Below are 23,360 nucleotides of genomic sequence, written 5' to 3' on the forward strand. Positions count from 1 at the left end.
GTGGTGCAACGGATCACAAAACTCACCGTTCGCATCATATTGTGACTCCTGGATTTTTCAGATCAGCAAAAAAAATAATAATAATTTGCTTTTCATTTGTTAATAAAAGCCTACTTTACATACTTCTATACATACAGTGGGATCTGGTCTCTACAGATCATCTATTATCACTGGGAATAAAATGCAGATAAAGTGCTTCCTCTCAAGAAACTGCAAAAATGAGCTGTACTCACAGATCCTGGTTCTGCTCCGACGTCCTCCATGAAGACGCGTCCGAACAGCTCCAGGGAAAGCCGCCAGCGGCCGAGCAGCATGTCGTGGGAGATCACCATCCCCATGAAGCTGCAGTGAGGACTGGAGGAGACCGACCAGATGTGTCAGTAAAGAAGTCATTGGAAGCTGTTTGATTGAATCTGTGAGGGTGTTGACTCACATGAACGTGGGAAGCGGCGGGCCGTCGCTCTCGGTCAAACCGATCTCAGCGAGCAGACTGCTCTTTAACTGAGCCGCCAGATCATGAGGCGAAGGGCCGGGTTTAGACACGTCCATGACCTGCTCTGCAGCCGTCTGCCCCTCGCCGACCCTCTGACGAGACTCCATACTCATCACGTTCTTCATGTTCGCCGAATACGACATCTTTGTGGGTAGAATCTGGGATGAGAATTACCCGTAGTAAAATATTGTAAAAAATATTGTTTTATTGCTGTTGAGAATTGCTCAGAGAAGCATTTTGGACCGCACTGAGAACCTAATTTTATATAAAACTTTATTTAAAATAAATAAAAATAAAAATAGATACAATAAAGAGAAATAAACTAAACTAAATTTAAAAAAAGAATAAAAAGACGACAGATTAAAATGAATGAGATAAAAATGTAATAAAAAAAAATCTAAGATTACGAGACTAAAGTCGAAATGTTTCGAGAATAAAGTCGAAATGTTTCGAGAATAAAGTCGAAATGTTCGAGAATAAAGTCGAAATGTTACGAGACGAAAGCAGAAATGTTTAGAGAATAAAGTCGAAATGTTCGAGAATAAAGTCGAAATGTTACGAGAATAAAGTCGAAATGTTCGAGAATAAAGTCGAAATGTTCGAGAATAAAGTCGAAATGTTTCGAGAATAAAGTCGAAATGTTCGAGAATAAAGTCGAAATGTTCGAGAATAAAGTCGAAATGTTTCGAGAATAAAGTCGAAATGTTACGAGAATAAAGTCGAAATGTTCGAGAATAAAGTCGAAATGTTCGAGAATAAAGTCGAAATGTTCGAGAATAAAGTCGAAATGTTTCGAGAATAAAGTCGAAATGTTCGAGAATAAAGTCGAAATGTTCGAGAATAAAGTCGAAATGTTTCGAGAATAAAGTCGAAATGTTACGAGAATAAAGTCGAAATGTTCGAGAATAAAGTCGAAATGTTCGAGAATAAAGTCGAAATGTTCGAGAATAAAGTCGAAATGTTTCGAGAATAAAGTCGAAATGTTTCGAGAATAAAGTCGTAGTGTTCGAGAAAAGTCGTAGTGTTCGAGAAAAGTCGAAATGTTAGAGAATAAAGTCGAAATGTTTCGAGACCAAAGTCAAAATGTAACATTTTGACTTTGGTCTCGAAACAATTTGACTTTGGTCTCGAAACAATTTGACTTTGGTCTCGAAACGAGATGAAAGACGAAATGTTACGAGAATAAAGTCGTAATGTTACGAGAATAAAGTCGTAATGTTCGAGAATAAAGTCGAAATGTTACGAGACGAAAGCAGAAATGTTTAGAGAATAAAGTCGAAATGTTCGAGAATAAAGTCGAAATGTTTAGAGAATAAAGTCGAAATGTTTCGAGAATAAAGTCGTAATGTTTCGAGAATAAAGTCGTAGTGTTCGAGAAAAGTCGAAATGTTAGAGAATAAAGTCGAAATGTTTCGAGACCAAAGTCAAAATGTGGCACTAAAATGCCATCGTATAAACCTGATTAAAATTAAATGGATTTTTTTTTAAAGTTAAAAAACAAATATAAAAACGGATTATAGAAATGTATAGAATATTAAAAAAAAAAAAGTTTTAAAAAATCGCTTTTTTCTAAATGTGAATTAAGCTAAATTTATCTTAAAATGATTATTTTTCTGACGAAATGAATTAATATATAAATAATATTTATTTAAATAAATACTTAAACTGAAATAAAATTTTGAAAAAATCTACATTAGCTTGACATGCCACTTAAGAGGACAATCTGTCTGACCATTTTTTTTTTTTTTTTTTTACATTTACTTCAAATCACTTTGTACAAATGGAAAAGGCAGCAGTTATCAGTATTGTAAGCAAAAATGTGAGACCCATGTTAACCTGCAAGCAATTCATGTCCACACTCAGATCCGTCAGGCCTTTACTGGCCATGTACGAAGACGAATACAGACCCTGACTTGGCCGTCCAAACAAGTCCTCTTTTCTGGCATTGGGCTGTGAGATGAAGAAAAACAGAAGTGTAAAAGATATACAACCCTCTGGAATAACCTCTAATAGAGGAAAGGGCATCTCTGACCTGCAGGAGATGCGGCTGGTCAGCCAGAGGAATGGCCTCGGCGAGGGGCACTTCGAAAGGATTGGGAGGGATGCATCCCAGGAAGGTCATGGAGTCCGAGCGGCGGAAAAACGGATGGTGCTGTCCGGTCTCAGCAGGGAGCGAGTCCTCGTCCTTGTCCTGCAGGGAGGAGCCTGTGGAGTAACGGAGCAATCATCTGAACCTGTGAGTTTCACTTCAGCTTGTGTGGAGCGTGCAGGGTGCGAACTGAAACAACTACAACAACAAAAATACAAATACTCACTCTGATTGGTGTCCTCGTCGTTCTCGTGCTCAGAGTCCTCATTGTCCAGACCCAGCTCCAGCAGCTCACGATTTCTGAAACAGGATGAAAAAAGTATTTAGAAATCACAACAGAGATAGACAGCTCTGGGCAATTAGTGCTATTTAAGTATCACTGAAATATTAAGTTTTTATTGGTTTTGAATCAGTTTGTATTTTTATATTGTGGGATCCCATTTAAATTTTAGTCTTTGTTTTCATTTTTAGTATTAGTCTTCGTTTATGTCTATACAGTTATTATTTTAGCTTTATTTTATTGTATTACATCAAGTTAAACTAAATTTAAAAGTGAAATGCGGCCTCTGAAACTAGCTGAAAAAATGTTATACCCTATTTTTTATGTATTTTTTTAAGTAATAAATTTTTTTATGTTTTATAACATAGTAACCCTGCAATATAAAAAAGGCAAAAATAAAAGACAACAATAAAATGAGTTTAAATAAAAAGTATAAATTAAAAAATATTAATATAAATAAAACAATCTGACTACTGTAAACCAGTTCACTCTTTTAAACCAGTTAAAAAATATATATTTTTTCTCAATTGTTAACAAATAATTTCATTAAATTAGAACCAATATTAAATTAAAAAAAAACTGCTAAAATGACAAAAAAAGGAAATATAATTATTTTTTTAAAGATTAAAAAATGTAATAAAAAGCGAATTCAAAGTATTTAAATCTAATAATACATTAAATATTATACATAAATATTTTAGCCTTTTTTGTTGATATTTGACAGGGATATTTTCTTTAAGACATTAATTATCCACACTAAAAACAACTGCTCATATTAGCACTTAAGAACATGATTTTAGTAGTTTACCTCTTCCTGTCAATCTGAGTGGTGTCGAGGGTCGTCTGCAGATTCATGGCTTTAATCCAGTAGATGAGGGCCTGGAACACATACGCCACGTGTTTGAGCGAACACACATCCAGCACAGGAAGAACGTCTGAATGCTCGTCATTATGGGAACGCATCAGAGACAGAGCGTAGTTCAGGAAGTCTCCTCGAGCCGACATCATCCCCTGACGAGCCGTCAGAAGAGTTGCTGCGCGTCTGGGACACAGAGAACATAATTCATCTATAATCAAGTGCTGCAGGAATTGTGTGTTTTTGTAGACCAAAACACGTAAAGGAGTTTGCTTCTTAGCGCTTCCAGTTAAATCATCCCAAAGTCACTGGTTTTTATTGAATGGGTTTTTTGGTTGAAAGACTGAAATAAGATCTGTGGAGAACACAATCTTACGATATTTCACATTTTATTCTACAACAAAATACTTCATATAAAAAAAATAAAATAAAATCTAATTAAAGTTAAATCCAAATAAACTAAAAAATAAAAAAATACGTTTACAAAAATAAAATATTTTATATTTATGTGTTTAATTAAATTTTTGATATATTAGTTTAAATATCTGTGGTGTTAACAAGTGGTTAAATGGCAATATTAAAAAAAGTACAAATTAAAGCTAAATAATTGTGTGTGTATATATATATATATATATATATATATATATATATATATATATATATATATATATATATATATATATATATATATATAAAAACAAAACAAGAAATCTAAAAATCTAACTTAAAATAACCAAAAAATGTAAACTAAATAAAATAAAATAATGACTGAACAAGCAAAAATGAAACCAAAGACAAAAAAAAAAAAAAAAAAAAAAATGATATTATATATAAAATTATAAAATATATATGAGAATAAAAAAACAAAAACAAATAAAGCTAAATTCATTTATTTTATTTCTGCGGGAATGAACAAGGGCTAAATGGCACTAGAGAGGTTGTCAAGGACATTAAATGTGATAACACCAAACAGGTAAACTCATCTACTTTCACAATTGTCACTTCTGTTAAGGCTTGAAATCTAAGAAATCAATTTTCTGCAATATTTCATTAGCCAACGGAAAATTCCTATTGGGTTTTTGTTGAGGGAATCACAGAAATGAGAAAACGGAGGGGTGAATTGTCATCAAATTTTAACTGCTCGGGCATCTTACCTTCGTCCTTCAAGGGTGCGGAGACTGGCCTCCTCTCGCGGCGTCATGCGCTCCCTGCGTCCCGTGTGCTGTGAAGCGTGCAGCGGGTGACTCGGGTGTCCAGGATCCCCGGCTGAGGACAGAGCAGAGCCGTAACGCAGCTGCGCTTCAGTCGAATCCATGATGGACACCATCCAGTTCCAGGTGGGGATCAACTTATCCTCCACGAAGTTCTGCAAAACCAACAACAGAGGTCTCAGACTCTCTCTCTGTGTGTGTGTTTGCATTAATCTAAGCAGTGCATTAATAAGGAACGGTGATGACTTGGAGCTACCGGTGCATTAAACGGTTTTAGCCAATCAGAAACGAGTATTCAGACAGACCGTGGTATAATTCTCAGTTCTGACCTGCAGACTGACGGCGTCCTGATAGGTGAGTTTGACGGCAGCGGGGTACTGCGTGTAGACCAGGTGGTTGTATTTGGGGATGAGGCTCATGAGGTCAGAGATCTGGCGGATGACGATGCTGTAGGCTCGAGCCAGGCTGCTGGCGGAGGTCAGGTAGCTGCTGGAGTTACTAGCCTCCAGAGCTGCTGCTGCGGCGGCTGCGCTGGTGCTGATGGCACTGCTGCGGCGCAGGTTTGAAGGATCGATGTAGATCAGGCCTGTGGAGCTCGCTGGAGGGAGACGCCACAATTAATGCCACTATTAATAAATAATATAAGTTGTTTTTATCAACTGAAACATGATGTTGTAAATTATGGTGAATAAGTTTGTATTTGTAAGTTTGGAAGATGGCCATGTATCTTTTCAACAAGAAAAAGACAACATTTTTAAATCAAGAAAAATGGGAAAAAATAGTGCCACCATTTGTCAAGGTTAACTAAAACGAATCAAAACGAATTACTTTTTAATTAAAAAAAATTAAATAATCATGAACAAATACATAAAAGATGACAATTTTAATTTTAAATAAATTAATTTAGGTTTGGTGTCATAATGAATAATGTTTATATCAAATGCCACTATAATTTGTGTTTATTTTATATGAATTTTTTTTTTTATATCATGTAAATGTTTTGTTGTGGAGTGACGGCAACTAAAATGCATGGTCAGTGTTTATAATGTTTGTGAACATTATATATATCATTTCATTTACTGGAACTTTACATAATTTCTGAATGCAATCTTAAAACTTTGACATGTACCGTATTTTTCGGACTATAAGTCGCACCTGAGTATTAGTCGCATCAGTCCAAAAATACGTCATGATGAGGAAAAAAAAACATAAGTCGCACTGGACTATAAGTCGCATTTATTTAGAAGCAATAGAAAACATTACCGTCTACAGCCACGAGAGGGCGCTCTATGTGTTCAGTGAAGACTACAGGAGAACTGAGCAGCATAGAGTGCCCTCTGGCGGCTGGAGACGGTAATGTTTTCTCTTGATTCATGTCAAATTAATTTTGATAAATAAGTCGCACCTGACTATAAGTCGCAGGACCAGCCAAACTATGAAAAAAAAAAGTGCGACTTATAGTCTGGAAAATACGGTACACTAATAAGACTTATCAGTGTTATATTTAGTTTCTTTTCAACAATGCAATTATGAGTTGGTGTGACTAGGGCTGGGCAAAAATAATTTATTTTTATTAATTCACCATTTGTAAACTGAATAAACTTTTAATACAAGTACTATTGATATTTCTCAGCGAATGTAATAAAATCGAATCGAGAGCTTGCAAATCTAAATCGAATCGGGAAATCTGAATCAAAACCCAGCTCTAGATGTGACATAGTCGGGAGTGACTTGTTTTGATTATTTGTTTTTGTACAGGTGGAGTGAGACACTGACCAGCAGGTGTGGAGGAGCTGGACGGGGCGCCGCCGGAGGAACGCTGGCTGGGTGTCGTGCGTACGGCCCACTGCATGGACCGCGGCGCCTGGGCCGCACTGTTAGCATGCGCTGAGCCCGTGGTTCTCTCTAGAGGCTCGTCCAACAGGAAAGTCTCCTGATCCACATCATCACTCTGACTGCTGCTGCTGTCCGAGTCACTGGAGTCATTCGACTGGGAGTCGTCCTCGGAGAAGAAAGCAGGAACGCTGCTGGCACCTGCAGGAAAAAACAGAGTGGAAGGTTTAAAAGGTGAAGAGTTTGTTTTTCTGCACCATAGTGGCATCAAACAATTACATCAGAGTTGGTTTGAGTGACATGTGCTCAACCAATGGTGTGAGGTTTGGGCGGGGCTACCTATTGCAAATGGGAGGAGTCACAAAAATGTTTGAAAATAAATTTTTTGCTAATTTATTTGATGACACTCCAGGTATAAGAATTAAAAAAAAATTGTCCCTCTATTTTGCTTTTTTTAAAATAAAATGAAAAATATATTTAGGGTAAATTAATCAAAAGTAAAAAATAAATAAAAAAAAATCCAGATTTGTGGACCACAAAACCAATCATAAGGGTCAATTTTGTGAAGTTTGTGAATTTGAAAATATGAATAAATAATATTTCTATTGATGTATGGTTTGTATAATTGGAGACAACTATCTGAAAATCTGGAATCTGAGTGCAAAAAAAAAATCTAAATGGAGAAAATCGTCTTTAAAGTTGTTTAAATGAAGTTCTCAGCAATGCATTTTACTAATAAAAAATTAAGTTTAGGTATATTTACGGTAGGAAATATACAAAATATCTTTATGGAACATGATCTTTACTTAATATCCTAACGACTTTTGGCATAAAAGAAAAAATGATCGATACAATGATTTATAAATAAAGAGAAGAATGTATTGTTGGCTATTGCTACAAATATACCTGTGCAACTTATGACTGCTTTTGTGCTCCAGGGTCAAACTTAGACACACTAGTTAGACTAGTATAGACTGGTTAGTCTGTAATTTCCGCCAATATTAGATAAACAAAAGGCACCTAACTTGATAGAAAAAAAAATAGACTGTTTGACCCACTTAATAGAATTCTACGAGTGTCACAGGAACAAATTCAAAAGGAAATGCATTTATAGCTTCCTGTGTGCTCAGAAGGTCATGTGGAGAGCAAAACAAAACAGGAGGGAGCAGCACAATTGCAGTAATTTCTGTAGCTTTGATGAAGTGATGCACCTGCTTCAGATCCGGCGGTGGCTGCGGTCACTACGCTCCTGCGGCCGCTGGCATTGTCCTGATTGCTGTGATTACTCTCGCTGTCACTCTCAGTCTCCGCAGCAGCCAACAGATCCAGCTCCATGTCACTCCCTGTGAGAAACACCATTAGCAATCATTTGTGACCTCAGAATTATCATCTAGGCAAAAGGACAATGAGCAACAGTGTTTCTAACACATTTGTGTTTTTCTGGTAATACCGAAATTATGAATAGTGCAGAATGAAATGCAATATGAGCAAAAATATTACCACAGTATTTACCATTTTATTCGATATCGATATTTATCGCAATATTCATTTCATACCATTAACGGGAAGGAAATACATCTCTCATGTTGGTTAGATGTGAAGAATTAATGTAAAAATAAGTTGTCTGTTTACAAGTGAAATCAACACAGTAAGCTAATAATTTAGGGCCCCATGAAATCAAAATATTCTTTTTTTTTTCCATTTTATTTTTTATTTTTTTGGATTCTGTGTTGAATTATCACACTTGTATAATTGAAAATTGTCTAATTAAACATTAATAAAAATTTAACAAATTAATTACTATTACAAATTAAAATAAAACAATTCACAAAATATTTTTATTTTTGGTGAAATCATCAGAAATTAATTGTCAGAAATATCTTGGGTTGCAGAATACTCCTTTTTTTTTTTATAATTTATATATATATATATATATTTTTTTTTTATGAGGACTACGTTTAACTATTAAATAGGTCATACTATTCTAGATGAAAAATATCTGTCTTTTATTGGCGAGTCCTGTAAAGTGTATAGTCTCTGTGCGATCTTGTGTTTACCGTCTTCATCGTGCTCATCATGCTGCCCTTCGACCTCTGCGTTCTCCTCGCCCTGCTCCTCCTGGTCATCATGATGATCCTCCTCACCTGCAACACCCTCCACCACCTCCACCTGAACAGGTGAACATCCAGGAGCACTGAGACAAAGAGCTTCAGGCGAAACGCACAAGTGATAGAACTAACTATACAGCCTCGCACCTCTTCTACGTCAGCAGAAACGATATCGTCCTGCTCCTCGTCGCGGCCTCGGGTCGTTTGGGACTGACTGCTGCGGCGGGGCTGAGGGTTCCTGATGATGTAAGAAGAGGCTGACTGACTGGAGCTGAGAGGCACAAGACAGCAGACAACACCTGCATTAATGACAACTTCTGAGTGCTCTCAAATAGCTTCAGTGTATTCTTTATAGGATGAAGAAGAAAAAAAAAAGAGCTGTACCATAACTTAAATCTGTAACACATCTGTAATATGGTCTGTTATAAATAAACTTCCAAGGTGGTGTTATGATGACTTTTTTTTAAAATAAGCTTAAAAATTGCTTAAAAAAAAATTGTAAAACAATTTTTTATTCACCCCCTCAAATCGTCTTTGAAAAATGTCTATGAAACCTATAAATGTGATTTCTAGACCTGAAAACTCACGTACATGCATTAATTCATTTTTTTATTATACATTTTTCTAGTTATGCCAAGCTATAAAATTATTTATTGGTAAGAAAAAGCTCTGTAGTTTTAATTTTGGGGGGCAAAATATAATATAATGCAATAGAATGATGATTTGGAGACGAAAAAGCTTTTTTTTTTTTTGTTACACTGAGCCCTAAAATATTTTAATCTGGGAAAATAGAGTCAAGTATTCATAATTTTTTATTTATTTTAATCTTTATTTTTTTTCCAGTAAAGCACAAATGACTGAAAACATGTAAATTCACTGGTTACAAAGAGAAGAAACCCATAAGAAGATTCTGCTCTTAAAATTTCTGCTTGTGATAATTATTATATTTTAGTTACAAATCTATTGCAGGGCATAGTTCGCTCTTTTCCGACTAACTTTCTCAGTTGGTCGCATGAACACATGATTTGGTCACAATTTTTTTTTTTTTTTAGTGCATGCTGATGAACTTCTATCATCGTTTATAGTTATATGGAAATGAACGTTGTTAACATTAAACTCGTTCTTTTCCATCAGTACTATCTGTGATTTGAATTTTGTGAACGGGAGTTCCTCTTTTGCTTTGTTATAAGCAGGGCTTCGGGTGCTTTCGAATTCGAGATCTTGTCATGTTTTGTCTGTTTTGCTAACATCTACAACACCTTGATGGAGCTTGCATGCATTTTTCCCCAACATGTTCAGAAACAAGAACGGTTTCCTCATATGCAACAGAAATGGCATAAATCGCGCCAGTTTGACCACACACAAAATCTAGTTGCACGGGCAGCTTTGAAATTAAACTTTGTGATTGCAGCAGACGTACCAGAGGAAACCTAAAGAGTCCACATTTTAGTCTGGGAGTTAAAAACGTTGAAAACCACTGAGATGCAGGAAGCTACAGGTATATTTTGGGTCGTCTCACCTGCTGGACTGATCCGGAGAGGGTCGTGGCGGCAGCGGCTCCACGGAGAAGAGCTCCTCGCTGCCCTGTACGGCGTCGATGCTGGTGCTGGCCAGAGTGAAGGGCGCGGTGGGGCGAGCGATGCCCATCCGAACCGGCACGATCAGAGACTCGGCCACATTACAGAGCTCCTCCACTGCGTACGGCAACAGAGCCTGGAAAACACGCCTGCACTTCCCTATGGGCTGCGGGATGAAGTTACTGAAGGAACAACAAAAGAGAGAGAGATCGTGAGCATGACGATGCGATTATTATTTATTTTATTTATTAACATTAAACATGAAAGACCACCATATTAGCGTGTTTTGATTTTGCTGATATGTTTTCTTAAGACAGACAGACATGTATAGTGATGCATGTCAAAATATTAGATAGATGAGTAATCCACTGTTTTGTAGATGGTGGTCAAAATGGCAATTGTCACCATTTTTTTTCAAAATGGAGATTCAGAGCCAAATTATAAGGGAGTAAAAATTTTTTTAGAAAGATGCCAGCATCATTTTTACACAGAGATTAGTTAGTAAAATCTGTTATGTGCCAATGGTGACCATTCAAAAATGGGGAAAACGCACTTTTCAAGTTTTTCTCCAAAGATTGCATGTCTGTAAATCAAAAAGTATTAAAGATATTTTAATGCCCTTTTAGATTTGGGGTCTTAAACTTTCATTTTGGTATCTTCAATTTTAAGGCCCTATCTGGTTCGGTTCCTGAGATGTTGGAATTTCAATATGGCTCCAAGAAAAAAAAAAAAGACAGCTTTTCTATGACAGCACATACTTTTTCTTCTTGGAAGATGCCATCTCCACACTGAGAATGACAAACACTCGGGCCACAGAGCGCAGGAACCTGCGTGTGACGATGATGGCCTCCTCCCTGCGGCCTGGAGTGTATTTATTCTGCAGCTCCTTCACCAAGGTCCCCAAAAGAGTATCAATAAACTGGAGATCAACAAGAACAAGAGGAGACGGTTGGCAAAACTACTGCTATTACACTGAAATAATCATGTAGATATAAACAAACATAGCCTGCTATTTTTCGAGCATCCTTTTATCACTTCCTGCAATATCAACTGGCAATCTCTCAAGTCTAATGGAGTCACCAGGCTGTACCAGTTAACTAAGGCAAACACACCACATAAATGTTCATTTAAAGAGATTTGGCTACAAAATGATCACTTTCAAACTGAGTGTTAAAAGTAGATGACAAAAGCAAAAACTAAACGAATGAATGGTGAACTTTAATGTCAAAACAGAGAGTTTAACCCCCTGAAAGCATAAACACCATAAATTAATTTCTGTAGAAATAGTACAGAAAAATATCAAAGTGCATTTAATAGGTAAAAGCAATCAAAATAAAAAAAATGTTTATATGCGTTTAACTTGAAAAAGTAAATAAAATTTGCAAATGGATATGCTTGTAATGCTGTCTTTGGTTGTTTTTTTCTACTCTGTGCTAAGCACAACAGAACCCTGAAAGTAATGAAATATTCATTCATGTAAAAGCACAACTGCAGTTTCTTTGACTCACAGTGATGTCTGGTGCACATTTGACGATGAGGCAGTGTGTGAAACAGTCCAGCCTGATGGTGCCGCTCTGCTGGTTCAGGTACATCTGCTCCTCTGGCAAAAGGTGAGCGATTCTGCTGCTGGCGCTCAGTCTGAAACAATACGACACGTTATGACCGATAAAACGTCTTGAAAGTTGAATATGAAATTTGCCAGTGTTCAATGTTCTACTCACGGGTCTTTGTTTTCTTGAGAGCCAAACATTATCATGGACTTCAGCGCGTTCCAGTCCTGCAACACACGCTCTAGAGCCAGCTGGGCGAAGCGAGGAGGCTCCAGGTCATGATCCGGCATATCAGAGTCTGAGAGAGAGACGGACACACATTAAAGAACACTAAACAAAAAAAAAAAATCAATGTTCTCAATACATTAACTAATCAACCATGCATAATAAAACCATGAACGTGTTAAGTTGTAATGGCCCAACTGGCCCGGTTAATGGTCTTAAATTACATTTCTCTTGACAGATTCAGGGAAACCCAAGGCTCTTGTCCTCTTAGACCTAAGTGCTAACATTCTTCTGTCACACCTGGAGTCTTGTGTAAGACATTGTGGTATGGTTTTACAGTGGTTGTGCTCTTATTTGTTTACAGCTGTTTTACTGTTCGATTAGGGCCAATACTCTTCTTCCCACATTCTTGGTTGTGGTGTTCTGCAAGGTTCAATCCTAGGCCCGTTGTTATTTTACAAGTTTTTGCTCCCCTTGGATATTTTTTTTTCTTTTTTTTTAATATATATATGGCGTCTCTTTTCATCTACACGCTGACGATAACCAGCTTCATCTTCCCTTAAGTTATGGCTTTCAAACCTTTCTTAAACCTGAATGAAAAGAAATCAGAAATTATCTTCCAGAAATGATCCTAAGGAAAATGCTTTTTATTTTGATCTTGGCTTCCTCACTCCATATTATACAGTGTGCATGAAACTAAGGCACTCTAGTTTAAAGTTTGATAAGCAGATATCAGCTGTAATCAAGTTTTTTTTTTTACCAACTTTATCTTCCCAGTAAGCCCTTTCTATCTAGGAAAAACCTTTAAACAGCTATCCATACCTTTGCAATAGGGCTGTGCGATGTGGACAAAAAAAACCTATTGCCATTTCGATTTTAATCACGATTTTGACAAACACAGACATGCTTTATAGTCATAAATGCATTCAGTATGAATTTGAAACATAAAAAAATAGAAAACCAATAAGAGTTTTATCAAAAGTTAAATTGTATTGAAACATGAAAGCACATTAAAATAATGCGCGTGGGCGAATCTCTCTGCTCGCACGCAGATTTCCTTTGCTTCGTCACAAAAAACAAGTGCTCACGCCCGGAGAGAGTGCGAGCACTTAAGACGCGTTTCCTCTCACTCAAACTGCGTCCTGTGCACTCACAACTCTCTCTCATGTGCTAGATATTCTTTTCGCACGTTTCTTTTTCTAGCCTTTTACCGCGTGCGGTGTCAATGCTCTGATCCGTTAACAAGGGCTCGAAAAAAAGACGCATCACAAACAGTGTGTGAACCAGGAGTTACGTAGGCATATGCCCAGTCCATTCAGTTCTCGCGCTAGGCGCATTTCATTCTGATTAGTTCGGATAGCATACTGCGGCAGGTCAGCGATTTAGAAATAGTGCACTCTCAAATCGTGATTTTATGATGATTTCTATTAATCGCACAACCCATTTCTTTGCAGCAAAAGTTTAAGGCATTGCAAACACAGTTTCATGTTGCTCCAATTAATCCAAGCACCATATTTATAAACATTCTTAAAAATAGAAACTGCTTTTTTGCCACTTCAGAAAAAAAAAATTGAATATTTTGTATTCCCAAAAAAAAAAGCTATGAATTTTTTTGTGTGTGTGATTTGTTCTCTTTATACATTTTTTTGTTATCGTTTCTGCTCAATTGTTGTAATTTAGCCTTACAACACAACACTACATATACCTTTTACTAACAAGAATGTGCACAATCACTCTGAAGTGAGATGAATGATTGATAATGTCAACAATGATAATGCATGACAGTTTTGACTGAATTCTAAATGCAGTAACAATACAATAACAAATTGGGCAAAAAAAATTACAAGCCTCTTAAGATTATATATAATAACTTAAGAATTTCGCAACAATTGCCCTTAAAATAAGTTAAAGATGTTTTAAAGAAATGTCTTAATCCGTCCCTACTAAAAGACACACCTTCAGCGCTGGCAGCCTTCCGGTTCCTGTCCTCTCGAATGCGAGGTGGTCGATACTGGCAATGCTCCACGCTCTGCCTTGCAACAGTCTGCACCAGGAACAGCAAGATGTGCTCTCCCCTGCCAGACACACACAGAGTTCATGACACAGAACACTGACTGGACACTCAAATGGTTTAACAACAGAAGATAGCTGAGGACTTAAAGCACTCATTCCTTGAACATACCTGCTGTTAGGAGTGGTCACTAGATTAGTGGTGGTCAGCAGCCTGTAGAGCAGATCTAAACGAGCTGCTTTCTGGCCCGCGATGAGGGTCTTGCATTTACACTTCTCCCAGCAATCACAGTATGCAGTGGGAGACGTTCGCTTCAGTCTGGAGATGAAACAAGAGAGATTACGGTTTTACGACATAGTAAATATTATTATAGCAGAAACAATCATGTAAGTAACAGTTTTGGAAAACTTCAGTAAGGATATGCGAGTCAGATCCACATTACATTCAGCACAGGCAGCTCTTAAAGAAACAGCAGCCAAAAAACCTAATGACCAACTGATGTGAATCAAATTAATCAATTTTGTAGCTTTAAGGATTCATCAATATTTAATTTAGAATTCAGTGTTTCATAAATGTATTCAATTTCTGTAGATTTCCTAAGGGCACACAGGTAAATGACATTATAATGGGTTTAAGTTTTTAAGTTCACTTAAATTAGAACTTATTTTAAGTATTTTAATAAACGTTGAGATTGCTAGCTTTGTAACGTTGATTGGCTAATCACTGGTTAACTAATAGGGAAAAAAACTTTCATAGAGACACTTATCAGAGTGAAAAAAAATATTAATAATATATTATACAAATATTAAAAATGTACCGTCGTTATGTTGATTCTATGTTAATTTAAAGATTGAATGTGAAATAATTTCAATGTAGATTTATTTAAAAAAAAAAACTTTAATGTTAAGTAGGATTAATCGCGATTAATTTCAGTAAAAAAAAAAAAGTCTAAATTTTTTAATCGACTCACAGCACTAATCAAAAACGTCTTATTTTTGTATTAATTCTACCATACTTCTATAATTATTTATTTTTAATTACCTTATTTTTTAGAGCATTTTATAGTATACATAATGTTTTCATTTTAATTTTAGTAATTGTTACAAGTGTGTCATTTTTATTACATATCTTTTTAGATGTTTTTATCTTTAAGTTTGAATAATTTTAGTACTTAAACTGATTTTATTTCAGTTAGTTGCCAAGACAAGATTTCTAATATTAATTAGTTTTACATTAAACATATATTTTCTTTCAACTTTTTTTTCAATTAATAAGCTATGTGTAATAGGTTGGTTTAGTCACAATGCATTCAAGGTTTGTGACTATTGAGGTAATGCAGAAAATTAGGTGTCAAGTTTAAATGGTTTTATAGCAGATGCACTCACTTGCAGTCGTGACCCTTGTGACAAACTCTGGCGCATTCAGTGCAGCAGCACAGAGACTCCAGCAGGCCACAAGTTCTGCACTCAAAGATGTCCTGCAAACAGACAAGTTCAGTTAAAATCACACTAATTCCATAATAATGTGTATATATGTGTATATATATATATATATATATATATATATATATATATATGTATATATATATATATATATATAGCTGAAGTTTGTACCTGGTTGATGTGCTCAGCTCCCGTCCAGGTGAAGCTGCAGGTGTCGTTACAGCACAGGACGTAGAGGGGAGAGTCATCTGGGTTTGTTCCTGAAGGACAGATCATCTCCATGAACACAGACGCTGCATCCTCCTTCTCTCCGAGACTTGGTTCACCTAAACCATATAGGAGATCCAGAAAAGATTTATAAACAAATAGGAGAGGAAGGAAGGAAGGAAGGAAGGAAAGGACGTGAGGCCAAGTACGGTGTCCCATACAATCCCTTCCAGACCAGACACTCGAACCTGTGACTTTTGGGTTACGACTCTCTAATCATTAGGCCACGACTGAGCCCAAAGGGCATATAATGGTCTCTAAACATGTTAAACCAAGGCTGTTAAAAATATCTTAACCCATTAAAAAATGTGTTACTTGAAATAAAATCATACTAACAGAAATTAAATAAAATATTGAAAAGAAAAAAAAAAAGTTAAATTGTAACAATTTTTAAAACAATTTTTATTTTCATTTAGTTAAACTTGATGTCCTAAAATAAAACCAAAATAAATACAAACTATGTAGACAATGTAAAAAAATAAAATTAATTGTAATAAAAAAAGAATAACTGAAATAAATATTGAAAAAAAAGGGTAAAATTTTAATTTTTCATTTAGTTTAACTTGATGTCCTAAAATAAAACAAAATTAAATGTAAACTATCTAGACGAAAAAACTAAAACATAACCGCAAAATTAAAATTAAAAACATTTAATTGTAATTTTTCATTAAGTTTAACTTGAAATCCTAAAACAAAAATAAAATTAATACAAACTACGTAGGCATAAAAAAATAAAAATCTAAAGACACAAAAACCCAAAATTATAATAAAATCATAATATAGCTTAAATAAATACTGAAAATACAAATAAAAGTACAATTTTGTAATTTTTCATGTTCATTTAGTTTAACTTGGAATAAAAATGTATTTTATTTCAATCTAATCAAAAACTATACTGTACATTATTAATCCTAAAATAACAGTTAAACTGCAGCCGTATTCTCACCTTTGGCTATTTTCTGTGCTGCTTCTAGAACAGTAATGGCTGCTGGGTAAGTTCTCCCGCTCACAGCCAACATGAATGGAGTCATCCCACGAGCATCCCTATCAAACAACAGCAAAACCATCACTCAAGCTCTGCTAAAGAGAGGCACGCTATCATTCAGAGCGGCAGGAGTGTGACGTACTTGGCAGAGAGCAGCTCTCTTAAGTGAGGTCTCAGGACGACGCTGTCACACATGAGCTTCAGAATCAGATGTGCGTTAGCCTTCCGGTCTTTAGTTTCCACTACTGATGGTTCAGAAGAAGGTCCTTGAGAAGACATGGGAAATATTGAAAACATGCTACAAGAGATAATTCAGGGTCACAAGAAATAAAACATAAAAATGTACCTGGGATGGTGGAAGTGCTGGGTCCTTGGTTAGTGCCTGTGGAGGCGGTGGTAAGGGAGCCCACTGCAGGGGCCAGGATGAAATCAATGTCACCGTCTAGCAGAGAAGATGGTTTTGTAAGACATCAGGCAATCACATGCATGCAATGCATCTGTTACGACCCAAAAACCACTGAACTCACCAGGATCCATTGGTGGAGGGTCTGGTACCCAGCTGGGAGGTGCAATAGGGGGTGAAACAGGGTCTTGGTGGTCGCTGGAGGAAGGGCCAGATTCGTGACGGCCCAAACCTGCAGCGCGGAGGGAGCGTCTCATCATCTCCCTCAAACGCAAGCTACAGAAACGAGAACACAGAACGTGAAACAACTGTACAACAAGTACAGAAGCAGAAAAACATTCAGTCATGTTGCAGAGCTCCAGACTTTGACCATTTGTATAAAGTTAAAATTTGACGTTGTCACATTTGTGCAAGTGCATGGTCAGCTCTACTCCATAACATCTGCTATGTATTATTAAAGAAATGCATAAACTGATCAAATGCATAATGTGTCAAGATAAGACCAAGATCAAATTAACAAATAAAATGTATAATGCATGGATTTATAACAAACCCATAATCTCAAAATAAATGTTTAAATACACAATCCAATGTTTTACTCAAAATATACACGTATTCAAAATTGGTGAATGTACTGATTTAAATCAATGCATATGAATTACAGATTGACTGCTATTGGCTTTTGCTCAAATTATAATGTGTTTAAAGAAAGGCAATTAAAAGTCTGTCTTTGAAATCAACAGAATGAATGAAAAATTATTTACAGTTTACATTAAATTAAATGTCCTTCTGCCCTCAATTATTCCTTTTTCCTTAAATCTTTGTTGTTTGTATAAATTGCCTAATTGTTAATTTTAAATAGTGGTTGACATATTTTTTTTGACAACTGATACTGTTGTATCTTGGAAAGCATGGTGCCCCAATGCAAATATAACGATTTTAATTAATATTTAAGAAATTTGAAATAATTTAAAAATGGATATAAAAAATACATTTTAAAAATAAACAGTTATTTGTTAGATGACAAAATTACATGAATATGGCAGTGGGCAAACGCATAAAGCGCAGCATAATTTGAAATCACAAATGTAAATGTTTAAAGCATTTAATTCACATCGATCGTCAAAACATCACAAGATCTGGATTTGACTAAGTTTGCAAGGTTTGTAAAATTAAATGTTCATTAGTAATTCAAAGATTTGTTTAAATGATATAAATGCATATCTGCGAAAAAAAAAAAAAAAAAGGTATCCGCTAATGCCGATAATCAAAAAATTTCAAATATCGGCCGATATATCGGTCGACCACGTGTTTTAAATGCTCTTCAGGTGAAATGTTTTTCTGTATGCCAGTGGATCTGAACACTGACCCGCGGCTGCTGGACGATCCTGTGCGGTTCCCAGAGCTGTTGCTGGACACCACTGAAATGGCATTAGCGATGGCCTCCACAGCAGACAGCCTCTCAGCGAACGTGTTCCTTTCAGACCGCTCTGCTTCTGAAACACAGTGCACAGCACTCAAGTCATCTCAGACCAGGTTTGGAGAAACATCCAACATCGGCTGCGTTGCAAATCCTAGTGAGCTGCCTCACTGGTCATCACCGAAGACAAGTACATGATTGTCTATACAGCTCCATCTTAAAGTGATTTCATCAATTTTGTTACTTAAAAATAGAAATGCTGCCTTTAACTATTAACTGAATTAAAATGAACTGAAGTCCATTTAATTTTAAATAAACTACAATTAAAACTAAAATAAACCATACATAAAAACAAAACGACAAACTGACTAAAACTTAAGAAAACAAAATTAAAAACTAAAAATATTAAACAGATGGTACACAAAAATGAAAATTCTCAAGTTGTTCCAAACCGGTTTGAAATTTCTTTCAATCAATATGTAATTTATGTATATAGTGTTTTATTATTAATTTCTTAAATGCTGCTGGTAAATACATCTACTGTGGCCCACTGTTTGTTTTATTTGTATCTGTAAAGTGTATCTTTCTCCTTTTTTTTAAACCAATAAAATTGACAGATTTTTTATCTCTGCCCACTTTGGCCTAAATCTCTGCCATTCTTTTTCATTTGACATTTTGTAACACTTTGTTTTTAAAATAGGGCAATTAATTTGACAGTACTGCTCCGACCTCTTGCAAAATAGTAGAACCAACATGACAAAGAATTGTGATCAAATCGTGTAGTGTGATATTTTTGGAAAAAAATAATAATAATTTTGCCGTATTTCCCAGCTTTATTATGTGATTAAAAAAATAATAAAGATAAATAAACTAATATACAGGTTTGGAACAAGTGGAGGGTGAGTAAATGATGACCTTTACATTTTTTGGGCAAACTATCCCTTAACGAAACTCTATGATCCTAAAACAACACTTACCTTCCTCCTCCTTGGTCTCCTTGTTGCTGACGGGGAAGCAGACGGAGACGCAGGCGTGGAGGATGTTGCGGTTGCCGTCGCAGCGGTGTCCCAGGAGAGCGTCCAGAGCGAGAGGGTTCTGCTCCAGCAGCACGGCCTGCTCCAGATTGATCAGGTACTGTCTGCACGCCTCGTAATCACAGCGCAGCACGTGCTGCATCAGCGTCTGCTTCTGAAACACAGAGACACAACATACATCAACCAGAAACATTTCACTTGCATCGGAGACTAAAAACATGTGCAAACTGCTAAATGTATTTAGTAGTGTTTTCAAATTCAAGGTAAGTGTTAAGCATTACATCCACAGGTTTTTAAAGTAAAAACATAGCAGGCTTGTCGTTTCAGAGCAATTCACAATCACTGAACATGCATATTTTATGCCAACAGATTGCTTGTGATAGAAAGGAATCTTCCTCTGATGGGTGTTTACATATAAGAAGCAGACATTTCAAAATGTTTAATTGAAAACTCTTTTTTTTTGGTCATTATTGGCATTTACGTTACTCTGTGTATTTGGCATGTAGTTGAAAACTTAGGAGCGTATTAAAAAACTTTAGGGGTGCAATGAAAATGTGTAAAATATTTATCTTAATAAAGGCATAAAATTTGATATTTACAAGCAAAAACATTGTAACAAAAAATTATATTTATATAAAAAAAATGTAATACAGATAATATAAATGATACTCTGGGTTTTCAAATATTTGCTTAAAACTGTATTTAATAAATTATGCAATTTTATATATAAAGTGCTTTAGTTTGCTTTTACTTAATTATATAATTATTGAATAAATGCAGTTTGCTGTAAAGTTTGTGTACATTTTGTATTCATAAAAACCATGTAACTTTGCGTGCATATCTTGTCTTGTATCCTTTAATCACTGAAAAAAACTTATTTTTGATGCATTTAATTTCTCGAATTAGAAACGCATGTGCTCCATGAGGAAAAACAGTAAGTGGGCAGTAACTGAAAGTCTAATGTTTAGCAGGTTGGTGCATCATACCTCCACAGCCATGATGATGATGGCTGCTTTCTTTTTGATTGTGGAGTTACTGGGAAGGTTGGCGAGCGAATGGACTCCCATGCCTAGGCTAGCAATCGGCGGGAGGTCGAGCCAATCAGGGTCACGTATTCCACCCATACAGTCTTTAGCCATGGGATAAATAGTGCCATTACCGTCCCTCAAAATGATAGGGCTCTCCTGAAGACGCAAAGACGAGAGAGTTAAAACAGGTGTACAGAGAAACGCATGGAGGGCATCAGACTGTGTGATGTCTGACCTGGCCAGCAGTGAAGATGGCCACGTTACGCTCACTCTGACCCAGAAAAGCCAGATTACTGGTGGGGAAGTGGTTCTCCTGCTCAGCTTTGCCGGTGGCCAAGTCAAAAACACAGTAGCGTACCCAGCTGCCTGTTTTCAACACAGCATGAACTCCTGCAGGACGCAAGACAACAGAGGAGTGAAGCAGATGCACAGGGGAAATTCACAACAAGATGTGAGAGAGATCTAAGCCATAGTCACCTTTGGAGTCAACATTCACAGCTAAAATTTCAGCTTTTTCTGGGACACAAAGTTTTTTAGGAGTGCGCTGAAAACAGTCTGGAACTTTTGGTGTTCCACCAGTTTTAACAACCTGTTAAAAGAAAAGAGAAATGTCTCCGCTACAAAATACAGCAATATTTGTTTTTATCTTTACCATTAATTATAGACAAGGGGTTTACAAACAAGGAAATGCAATTAAGTGTTCTCAACTTCTTTATTCTTGATTTCTTCATCTAAAATGGCATTTTTATTTTTGTGTTTACCTGTAGCTCATCTATTCGGAGCAGTCGACAGTCTTGCAGCAGTGAGGACGGGTCAGAGTCAGTGGGAGCTGCGCTCTGGCTGCTCACGCTGCTCGACGTCCCTGGAAATTTCACAGCAACATATGCACCATCGACTTTTAGCACCTTGAGTTCAAAAGAGAGAGCTGTTGCAAATGAGGTGTCCTAGCAAAGCATCACACACAGACAGCAACATCACACCTCAAGTAAAACACAGTACGCTTGCATCAAATCTCATCCATCACTGGTGATTCTTATTATATTAGGAGGTTGCAAACGTGATGAAAATATGCTTGTAGTTTCAGTCTCCACTGGATCGACGTTGTAGACCTGCACCCACCTTTCCCACAGGGACGTTTTTAACGTCCTCCACGAAAACAACCTCTCGCAGAGGCCACTGCTCCTCATTGACTTTCTCCTCCTCTTTTGGAGCCGGCGTCGAGCGCCTTCGCTCTGTAGCACAGCAGGTAATAGGTTAGCAATGGCAAAACACTGCAGCCACATCTCACACACACAAAAAAAATGGATGTTTAAACTGTTCTAATTTAAGTCAGCTACTCAGAGACTACATATTTAATAACATAGATATGAGGATGTTGGCGTTTTAACACCGTATTTGCTTCCTTTTTTTTTTTTTCATGGTGATTAACAAAGCTGAAACAGAATAAAAATGGAAAACGTTTTGCTTTGGATCAAAAGTAAACTAAAGAATGAGTGTTTTTGTTTTTGCGCAGAGTAATATAATTTCTTAGAAAAAGTAAACCATGCAGAGTTTAATAAAATGTTACAAAGATGTGAGAAAGCAAAACAAACAACGGGTTTCACAAACAAACAAACCGAATCATTCAACGCAGCACACGTCAATGTCAACTTTATTTATATAGCACCGTTAAAAACAACAACTGTTGAACAAGGTGCTAAACAAAAAAAAAGCCTTCAATAAATACAACAACATACAGATAATACACATTTAAAAATCACTAAATACACAAATTAACTGAATGCTAAAGAAAATAAACATGTTTTGAGGTTTCCTTTGAAATCATGTACCATAGGCGCAGTTCTAATGTACACAGGTAAACTGTTGCAGAGATTCAGTGCAGCAATGGGAAAAGCACCATCACCTCTTAGTTTCAACCTAGCCCTCAGAACATTTAGTCGTCTCTGATTGGATGACCTCAGAGACCTAACTGGATAGTAAATCAGCCAAATATGCAGGTGCCAGACCATTCAAACACTTAAAGATCAGTTGCAGCACTTTAAAATGGACTGGGAGCCAGTGCAAGGAAATTAAAAGTTCTCATTTCTCAACACCTGTAAGAAGCCTGGCAGCGGCAATCTGTACCATCTGAAGACGGGGCTGATTAATGCCCATGTAAAGGGAGTTACAGTAGTCTAATCTTGTTGAGACGAAGGCATAAATCACGTTTTCAAAGTTCTTAAACGAGAGAAATGGCTTTACCTTGGCTAGGATTCTTTTTTTTTTTTTAATAAACACACCCATATTCTTCACTAATAGTTTGACAAATTCAGACATCGGACCAAAATCTAAACAAGAGGAGCTAAAGGCTTCTGAGTATTCAAAAATTGTAATTCTCAGTTTTGTTTTCCTTGAGATGAAGAAATGTATGGACATCAAAGCCTTAGAGGAAGCATATACAGTGAAAATAAAACCGGAGCAAGGATAGAGCCTTGCAGGACACCACAAGTAATAGGGCTGTGCATTGCCAAGAATCTGGCGATACGATGCGCATCACGATACCGTGCAT

At 36.4% G+C, this 23,360-nt stretch overlaps 1 protein-coding gene across 11 annotated transcripts in view; it reads right to left on the bottom strand.

The window, feature by feature from the left end:
* ubr5 (ubiquitin protein ligase E3 component n-recognin 5) overlaps window positions 1-23,360 on the bottom strand; it is a 45,027-nt gene that overhangs the window by 6,519 nt on the left and 15,148 nt on the right. For 6 of the 11 annotated variants that reach the window (XM_052579398.1, XM_052579397.1, XM_052579393.1 and 3 more), the window contains 31 exons: window positions 21,932-22,044; window positions 21,574-21,717; window positions 21,290-21,401; window positions 21,048-21,202; window positions 20,771-20,968; window positions 19,728-19,938; window positions 18,700-18,826; window positions 17,455-17,606; window positions 17,274-17,369; window positions 17,070-17,193; window positions 16,889-16,986; window positions 15,847-16,001; window positions 15,619-15,710; window positions 14,405-14,551; window positions 14,179-14,297; window positions 12,169-12,295; window positions 11,956-12,085; window positions 11,206-11,366; window positions 10,390-10,629; window positions 9,018-9,141; window positions 8,820-8,931; window positions 7,974-8,105; window positions 6,706-6,963; window positions 5,259-5,527; window positions 4,873-5,084; window positions 3,671-3,904; window positions 2,809-2,882; window positions 2,526-2,698; window positions 2,330-2,443; window positions 434-651; window positions 234-354 (listed from right to left, as the gene is read on the bottom strand). In XM_052579398.1, coding sequence (XP_052435358.1) covers window positions 234-354; window positions 434-651; window positions 2,330-2,443; window positions 2,526-2,698; window positions 2,809-2,882; window positions 3,671-3,904; window positions 4,873-5,084; window positions 5,259-5,527; window positions 6,706-6,963; window positions 7,974-8,105; window positions 8,820-8,931; window positions 9,018-9,141; window positions 10,390-10,629; window positions 11,206-11,366; window positions 11,956-12,085; window positions 12,169-12,295; window positions 14,179-14,297; window positions 14,405-14,551; window positions 15,619-15,710; window positions 15,847-16,001; window positions 16,889-16,986; window positions 17,070-17,193; window positions 17,274-17,369; window positions 17,455-17,606; window positions 18,700-18,826; window positions 19,728-19,938; window positions 20,771-20,968; window positions 21,048-21,202; window positions 21,290-21,401; window positions 21,574-21,717; window positions 21,932-22,044 — 4,742 coding nt within the window. The remainder of the gene's footprint in view (window positions 1-233; window positions 355-433; window positions 652-2,329; window positions 2,444-2,525; window positions 2,699-2,808; window positions 2,883-3,670; window positions 3,905-4,872; window positions 5,085-5,258; window positions 5,528-6,705; window positions 6,964-7,973; window positions 8,106-8,819; window positions 8,932-9,017; window positions 9,142-10,389; window positions 10,630-11,205; window positions 11,367-11,955; window positions 12,086-12,168; window positions 12,296-14,178; window positions 14,298-14,404; window positions 14,552-15,618; window positions 15,711-15,846; window positions 16,002-16,888; window positions 16,987-17,069; window positions 17,194-17,273; window positions 17,370-17,454; window positions 17,607-18,699; window positions 18,827-19,727; window positions 19,939-20,770; window positions 20,969-21,047; window positions 21,203-21,289; window positions 21,402-21,573; window positions 21,718-21,931; window positions 22,045-23,360) is intronic. The other 5 variants (XM_052579396.1, XM_052579394.1, XM_052579391.1 and 2 more) reach the window with 3 other exon arrangements.

This window comes from Carassius gibelio, chromosome B16, assembly GCF_023724105.1.
Source record: "Carassius gibelio isolate Cgi1373 ecotype wild population from Czech Republic chromosome B16, carGib1.2-hapl.c, whole genome shotgun sequence".
Lineage (NCBI taxonomy): Eukaryota > Metazoa > Chordata > Actinopteri > Cypriniformes > Cyprinidae > Carassius > Carassius gibelio.